This window comes from Emydura macquarii, unplaced genomic scaffold (genome assembly GCF_026122565.2).
Source record: "Emydura macquarii macquarii isolate MOO-44397 ecotype Brisbane River unplaced genomic scaffold, CSIRO-AGI_Emac_v2 contig_3276, whole genome shotgun sequence".
In the NCBI taxonomy this organism is placed as follows: Eukaryota; Metazoa; Chordata; order Testudines; family Chelidae; genus Emydura; species Emydura macquarii.
Genome location: NW_027133413.1, coordinates 21,422 through 30,042, shown reverse-complemented (window position 1 = coordinate 30,042; position 8,621 = coordinate 21,422). Strand labels below are relative to the sequence as shown.

At 43.6% G+C, this 8,621-nt stretch overlaps 1 protein-coding gene across 1 annotated transcript; it reads left to right on the top strand.

Moving 5' to 3' along the window:
* Positions 1-7,664: 7,664 nt before the first annotated feature.
* Positions 7,665-8,621, top strand: LOC137142868 (olfactory receptor 9S13-like). Its single transcript, XM_067532341.1, has one exon. It carries the CDS (start codon positions 7,665-7,667, stop codon positions 8,619-8,621), a length of 957 nt encoding a protein of 318 aa, XP_067388442.1.

The window sequence follows — 8,621 nt, the reverse complement described above, 5'->3', positions numbered from 1 at the left end:
TTCCTTTAGAAAACAGGGCAAGATAAAAGTTAAAAAGGAGTCAAACATAAAAGATACGTTGAAGTTTCTCCCAGATGTTCTTGAAATCAATGGGGGTTAGTCACCCAGATGCTTCGGAAAATCTCACTAGGTGCCTAAATACCTTTAAAAATCTGGCCTCAGGTTACAGTTACTTACACTGAGTAGCACCTTCCTCTCTGGATAGCCTCCTGGATAACAGTGTCGTGTTCATTTCAACTGTTTATAATTAACCTTGTGTGTACATGGAGTCTAGGTCAGCAAACTACAGATGTTCAGATAATCCCTCAGGATGTGGCTGGAGTCTTTCTTATGAAGCATTTCCTGATTTTCTAGTGTTTGAGTGTAGGGCAGAGCTGGTTGGAAAACAACCAGCTAAAACAACGCACAATATATATTTTAAAATATACCTTTTTAATTGGGAAATTTAGAAAATTTCCATATTTTGACTTAAACCTGGCAAGCCAAATCAATTAAGCCATTTGGCATGGGACCCTCTCTTCCAGGTGGTGTCAGGAGCCTAAAGGACCAGTTTTTCTATGGGTTTCCTTAAAGACTTCAATCACACTGGCTCCAGCCCTGACCCCAACACGTGGGAAATACATACACCACCGCTGGGACCCTTAACGTGCAATTCTTCCCCACTGGCAAGCTCCGAGTCCAGGCGATACAACAAAGGGGACTTTATTTGGGAAGGATAGGTGGGAGGAAGACATGAATGAATTTGAGAAAACCAGCAATTAATACATGAAGAAGTTCTATGGGGTGAGATTCCCTAAGTGTATCTTAAGAGTAGGCCCAACCTCGGTCCTCCTTTACCCAGTGCAAATGGCTGACGTGTTCTGGACAGTCTCCTCTTGCCCAATTAGTTGTCCTGGGTTGGAGAAGTCCAAAGATTCTAGCTGGTTGATGCCTACGCCAGCTGGAGTGATTTCAGCTTCCCTTGCTGGGTAGAAAGGTCTGCACCAGCGTCCCTTGGGCTGGCTGATGTTTTCTTTGTGGCTTCAGTCGAAACTGACCAGTTCAGCTACCCTGTGTCCCCTCAAAGGTGCACTGCTGCTGTCCATGGCTTCTGAGCCATCCATCACCTCGGAGAAGTTGCTGCTGCTGTTCCGTTCTGCATGCCTCATCTCAGCTCAGGAGGAGAGATCAGTGGTAGTTTGGGTTCTTGAGAGAGGCCTCGTCACACAAGAGGTTCTCCCAGGAGGAAGCAGTCGTCTATTCCCTCTTTTTCTCCCTCTTGTTGCTCACCCAAAGCCCTCTTACCCCCCTGTACCCGATGGGAACCGTTGTCATGATGACGTCCAACGTCCATGGCTTGTCTGTGTGTCTTCCAAGAAAGTCAACTGTCTTTATGCCCCCTCCAAACCAAAATGTAACTGCATTTTAACTAAAATGCTCCAAACTACCATGTAGCCAAAGTGGAAATGGGGCCGTTGCCATTCAGTGAATTCCCTTTCCCCTACAATAGATCGTGGCAGAGAGTTCCCTTAGCAATGGAGTGCTTGCACATCCTCAGATCGTAAGCTGCTCGGAGCTGTTCTTCCCCCATTCCATCCACAAATGACTGTGCTGAGCTCCCATCTGTCTAATGCTTCAGACCACAGGGATTGCAGATAGATAGATAGATAGATAGATGGGATGTATGGGGATAGCTAGCTAGCTAGATAGGAGTGAGTGGGACTAGATAGATAGAGAGGCATAGAGATAGGTAGCTGGATAAATGCGTATGAACCGGAAGATAGAGGGAGACATGGGTGTGAATGGAAATGGACGGATAGATAGAAAGATGGATGGCTGTAAATGGGTAGAGAAAGACAGATAAATAGATAGATGGGTGTGGATGGGAATAGGTAGATAGATTTTCCCTGTAGAATATTTATACAGTTTTTAAAAATATTGGTCTTCAAGTGGCTGCAACATCTTAAAAATCAAACTTCTCTCTAAAATTTCTTTTATCTGCTATTCTCACAGTTCTCACCGAAGATCACTTTTAGTAAAAGAGTTTAGACGGCAAATATTATTCGATGTTATCCAGTGAGATCATTGCATGTTTTACACAGCTGCTACTGTTGGTTCTGTACACTTTGTGATCAGTGTGAATACCAGTGAGACATGGTACACCCGATTTGCAGATCAATAGGGTTTAATGTGCAAGGTTTTCTATAAATATACTAGTTAGACATAAAGACTAAAATTAACTACAATATATCATTCTCAGTAAGCCTGGAGAGCTAAGCAGTCACCCAGAAGGTTGTATGCAGGAACAGCTGTCTTCAGGGGCCCCGCCAGGGAGTCAGTGGCCTGTGGTCCAACCGGCAGCAGTCCGTGGAGTCAGGTGTTGATGGAGCGCCCCCCTTTGTCTAATGGTGACTACTGATACCCATCCATAAACAACCTTCACCTAATTATTTCTTTCTCGTTATCATATATGCCAATTACCTACATTGGTTTCCACCCTTAACTACATTTCATTCTCACCATAATAATTGGGATTGTCAAAACAACATCTGGTGATAGGAGGGGCGGAGTAAAAGTTTGCCTCTTGGCAATAGAACAGTGTACCCCAGACGTTCAAGGATAGCTTCTTGTCCCCATCACCGTTATCTCTGTGAAGCGGCAAGGAATGTATTCTGTATCTTGTCTTGTTATGTGCAGTGCTATGCAGAAACTGAGACATCTATATTGTTATTCAGTCTCTGCCAACTGAAAGATGCCATGCTACAGGGGTCAGAATAGCCAAGCAAGCAACTGAATGCTATGCTAAGCCTGTAGGATAGTGGTCAAGCAACTCAAATTGTACTGGGCCTCCAGCAGCTACCTGTGTTTCCATCCTTCTCTGGTCAGCTTTCCTTCCCATCTGTTTTATTGTTTGACTCCACGGCAGGGGACAGAGAGCACTTTAAAACAAATCATAAATCCCCAGCAGATGATAGGGGCACTCAGAAGCAAATGCCATGCCAGAAACTTTTAAAAAAGTATTCATCTATTTACCTACCTACTTATCAACCAATTAGACTGCTGGTTGAAAATGTCCCTATTAAGGTCTTGATGCTGCAAATAAACACTTATGCCTGTGAATAACTTGTCCCAAACATCTGTCAGGGATATTCTAGGCATACCTAATTCTGCCTCCACATGGAGGGCCTGGACTAGATGACCTCTTGAGATCTCTTCCAGCCCTACATTTCCATGATTTTCTGGCAGGAGTCTCATTGAAATCAATAAGCTTATTCCTATCAATAACTGTCCAAGTTTCTTTGTGTTCTTTTCTTTTCTTTTACCAGAGCAGGCACTTTTGAGCAGTGGAAGGGACGAACAAATTGATTGCTAAACTTTTAACCGTTATGCCCTCTGTTCTTCAAGCACTTCCCTTCAGACATACTGCTGAAGTCAATGGAAGAACTCAGAATAGGAAATACTATTTCAATGAAGAAATGAAGAAAACAAGCCCTTGTGCTAAAGAAGTTTATGGGAGTGTTGACCTAAAATTAATTACATTTGAAAGCATACAGACAGAATAAGAAAGAAAAAGGAGGAAATCAATAAGAAAATGTAACTTTTAATACCTTAAACCGTCATTTGGCAGCCAGGTAAAGTCATCAGAATATCAAGCATCTGGAGAACGGGTGCTTGTTAATCATGGGGCTAAGACAACTCTTATAGGCAGGGTTTGAAGAGACCACACTGGAAGCTCAGGTGAGAGGAGTTTGTTCTAATGTAGGCTACATGGCTTTATCTACCTCCAACCTTAATTTGAGGTCTTCACTACACTAACTCACCAGCAGCCCAAAGCAAGTTTTGCACTGTCTCCTTGAACTGAGATACCACTGCTTTTAGTGCATACACCCGCATTTGAGAGTCAAGGCCAAAATGACAGAAGAATTAAAGACATGCCCAATAAAGATGATGTCATATTGGTCAAGTCTTGACATGAAGCACAGCTCATGTGTTTGAACTCTGTTAATCTCTCCAGAGGAGGCACAAGAAACTTGTGCTGATGATCAGACCAGTGGAAATACAACAAATCCAAGTAATTAAGTCATAGAAAGAGTGTGCTTAGCTGAGAAAATTCTCTCTCGCTCTCTGAATTTGCTCTGCATTTATACCAGTGGAAGAGACAGCCTGATCCGATGCCCTTTGGAATCAGTAGAAAGTATCCCATTGACTTTAGTGGACTTTGGGTCAAGCCAGGAAATCAGAGTCAGGCCTTTCATAGAGTCGTAGATTCCAAGACCAGAAGGGACCATTATGATCATCTAGTCTGCTCTCACAGACTAGAGACCTTCCCGTAATAATTCCTAGAGCGCATCTTTTACAAAAGCATGCAACCTTGATATAAAATTGTTAATAGTGGAGAATCCACCATGACTCTTGTTAAGTTGTTCCAAAGGTTAATTACTGTCATCAATTAAAATGGTATGCCTTATTTCCAGTCTGAATTTATGTAACTTGAACTTCCAGCCATTGGATCATGCTATTCCTTTCTCTGCTAGATTAAGGAACCCATTATTAAATATTTGTTCCCCATGTAGGTTCTTATAGACTGTAATCAAGTCATCTCTTAACTGCGTCTCTGTGGTAAACTAAATAGATTGAGCTCCTTGAGTCTATCACTATAAAGCATGTTTTCTAACCATATAATCGTTCTTGTAACTCTTCTCTCCAATTTACCACCTTTCTTCTTGAATTGTGGACACCAGAACTGGACACACTATTCCAGCAGGAGTCGCACCAATGCCAAATATAGAGGTAAAATAACCTCTCTACTCTTACTCTTGATTCCCTGTTTATGCATCCAAAGATTGCATTACGTAATGTCACATGAGGAGTTTATTCTCAGTTGATAATCCCCCATGACCCTCAAATCTTTTTCAGAATCTTTGCTTCCCACGATAGAGTTTCCCATCCTGTAATTATGGTCTACTTTCTTTCTACCTCGATGTACATATTTACAGTTAGCCATATTATTCTTCTCTTTTCTGTGACTATCATTGCCATCGGGGGTGAACAGCTGGGATTTTCAAAGGAACTTACATGAATTAGGTGACCAACTCCCATTGACTTTCATGGGAAAGGAGGCACTTGACTCCCTCAAGCTTCTTTAAGAATTCCAGTCTAAGGACTGGTTCATGTTGTCTGATACTCATGTGAATTATTCTTACTCCCATGTGGCCAATTCTTCAATCCTTACCTAAGAGGACTATTTGCATCAATAAGTGCTACTCAGGGAGAATAAGGGTTGCAGACCAAGGCATGTGGTTGGTTTCATTACGTGTGTTCACCTAACCAACAAGTACAAGGTTTAGGGTTGGGTCTTTATGAAAAGATGAAAAACCTACTCAGTGTAGTTGATCCCAATATTTCAGTCTGGGGAATTTTTGTAATCCCAAAACAAAACATTACACATCATCTTGCCAACAGGGCAAGTGTTGTCTTCCTGCCTGAAGTTCTGAACCTAATGAGTCACCCAGGGAAGAAGTCCCAGAAGTTCCTGGAAGGAAGCAGAAATACTCACCTCTGAAGCCAGTGATCGTTATTCAGAGGTCGGGGTTGTCAGGTGGCGTGTGAGTGTGTTCTCTCCTTATGCTGTCTCAGTCCTGTGCAGATAATTGGTTCAGCAGATCTCGACTGTACCACCCAGAAAGACCATGGTTTGGTGGTGAAGGTGTTCGGCCAGGTTTATTGTCGGTGAACCACGGTCCTAGCTCCCTGGCTCTGTGGCTACAGGTACATTTACTAACACATGTGCACTGGGAACAATCTTACCAGGCCAGTCAGCAGTGGGAGACTCTGCTGCCTCCTCAGCTGGACAAAGATGCCCTCCTATGATTTCTCTTTTATTCATTGATACAAACAAATTACATATTGGACAAATTGGAAAGAGTCCAGCGGAGGGCAACAAAAATGATGAGGGGGTTGGGGCACTTGACTTATGAGGAGAGGCTGAGGGAACTGGACTTGTTTAGTCTGCAGAACAGAAGAATGAGGTGAGATTTGACAGCAGCCTTTAACTACCTGAAGGGAGGTTCCAGGGAGGATGGAGCTAAGCTGCTCTCAATGGTAGCAGATGACAGAACAAGGAGCAATGGTTTAAATTTGCAGTGTGGGAGGTCTAGTTTAGATATTAGCAAAAGCTTTTTCACGTGGAGGGTGGTGAAGCACTGGAATGGATTACCTACAGAGGTGGTGGACTCTCCATCCTCAGAGGTTTTTAAGGCCCGGCTTGACAAAGCCTTGGCTGGGATGATTTAGCTGAGGTTAGTCCTGCTTTGAGCAGGGGGTTGGACTAGATGACCTCCTGAGGTCCCTTCCAACCCTCATCTTCTATGATTCTATTACATTTCTGACATAGGTGGCTACCAACCGTACAGCTTGTACCTGTTGGTTCAGACAAGATATCCCCCATTTAATATTCTGCCCTCCTATCCTTATATTACCTGGGATCATTGCATTCCTCTACTATTTCCAAGGATTGTGTTTGTGCTGTCACTTGAGAACTTTATGTTGGGCTGCACCTCTGCAAGCCTCTTGGAACGTATTTACCTGTTTACCCAGTACCCAGTACTTCCTATGAGTGCCTGTGTTTTAGCAACGATGGACCTACCTTTGCCAAGTTCATATACCAGACAATGAATTTGTAAACAAGCTTCTGCTTTATGATAGGGCCTGATTTTTGCTCCTAGCATGGCCTGGTTTTGCTAACTGTGATTCAGGCCTCAGGTCTTGCATGAGGCCCTGTGCTATAGGCTTTCTCTCTATTACAGTGGTTCTCAACCTTTCCAGACTACAGTACCAATTTCAGGAGTCTGATTTGTCTCGTGTACCCAGAAGTTTCACCTCACTTAAAAACTACTTGTTTACAAAATCAAACATAAAAATACAAAAGTGTCACAGCGCACTGTTACTGAAGAATTGCTTACATTCTCATTTTTACCATATAATAATATCAATTAGAAAAAAAAATGTACTTATATTTCACTGCATAGTATATAGAGAAGTATAAACAAGTCATTGTCTGAATGAAATTTGGTCTGTATTGACTTTGCTAGTGCTTTTTATGTAGCCTGTTGTAAAAGTAGGCAAATATCTAGATGAGTGGATGTACCCCCTGGAAAATCTCTGTGTACTCTGAGGGGTGCGCGTCTCCCTGGTTGAGAAACACCATTTTAGATAATCATTATCCTTTTGTGGGGGAAATAGAAGACGTCAACTGAGGTGGGCTGGAGCTGTTGTTAAAGTCCGATCCCATTTCCTGGAAGGCAAAACAAGACGAACACACACAAAAGGGGAGGGAAAACAACAGCAAATACAGAAAATGCAGCTTCTGTCTCTGGTGCTGACTTTCACATGCAACCACACTGCTGGAAAAACCTCACTGCTTTGAGCAGGGGCTTGGACTAGATGACCTCCCGAGGTCCCTTCCAACCCTCATCTTCTATGATTCTATGAGAAACACTGCCCCAGCACTCGGTCTTATCAACCACTCTGAGACCTAGCTAGCTTGTACTGGCATCGGGCTGTTTAGGACAGAGCTTTTGGTTGCCTTTCTAGTTACAGCTCATAGCAGTGAGGATCAAGTCAAATCTATCCAGCATCTTCAGTTCTTCTTTAATCTCTATCTCATCACTTTTCCCCCAAAGGAAATGTTGGCTGTGGAGCCAGGGAGCGATGCGAACGACACAGCAGTGACAGAATTCATCCTGCTGGGGTTTGGCAGAAGTCAAGGATTCCAGATGGTCCCTTTTGTGATGTTCCTGGTGATTTACGCAATAACCGTGCTGGGGAACATCACCCTGGTCCTCACCATTAGAGCAGACTCTCGCCTTCACATCCCCATGTACTTCTTCATCATGAACCTGTCACTCTTAGACTTTTGCTACTCCTCCACCATCGCCCCCAGAGCCATGGTGAGCTTCCTCACAGGCAACCAAACCATTTCCTACATGGCATGTGCCACCCAATTCTTCTTCTTCGCTCTCTTTGTCAGTACGGAGACATTCATCCTGGCGGCTATGGCATATGATCGCTACACGGCCATCTGCAACCCGCTCCTGTATTCTGCCGCTATGTCCAAGCCTGTCTGCATTCAGCTGATGGTGGGGGCCTATATCTGCGGGAGTCTGAACTCAATGGTGCATACGGGCTTCACCTTTACTCTGCGCTTCTGTGGCTCCAATGAGATCAACCACTTCTTCTGTGATGTTCCACCCCTGCTAAACCTGTCATGCACGAACACGTACGTCAATCAGATGGTGATGTTTTCCTTATCCAGCCTGATCATAGTGACCACTGCCCTAATCATTCTTATCTCTTATGCCTACATCATCTCTGCTGTCCTCCAGACACACTCTGCTGCAGGCCGATGCAAAACCTTCTCCACCTGCACCTCCCACATAATGGTGGTGAGTATATTTTATGGGACTGTTTCCTTCATGTACGCCCAACCAAGTTGGTTAGCCTCTCCAGATCAGAGCAAAGTGGTGTCTGTGTTTTATACCCTTGTCATCCCCATGCTCAATCCCTTCATCTACAGCCTGAGGAACAAGGATGTGAAAGAAGCGTTGAGAAGAACCACAGGATGGATACTGGTTTTGAAATAA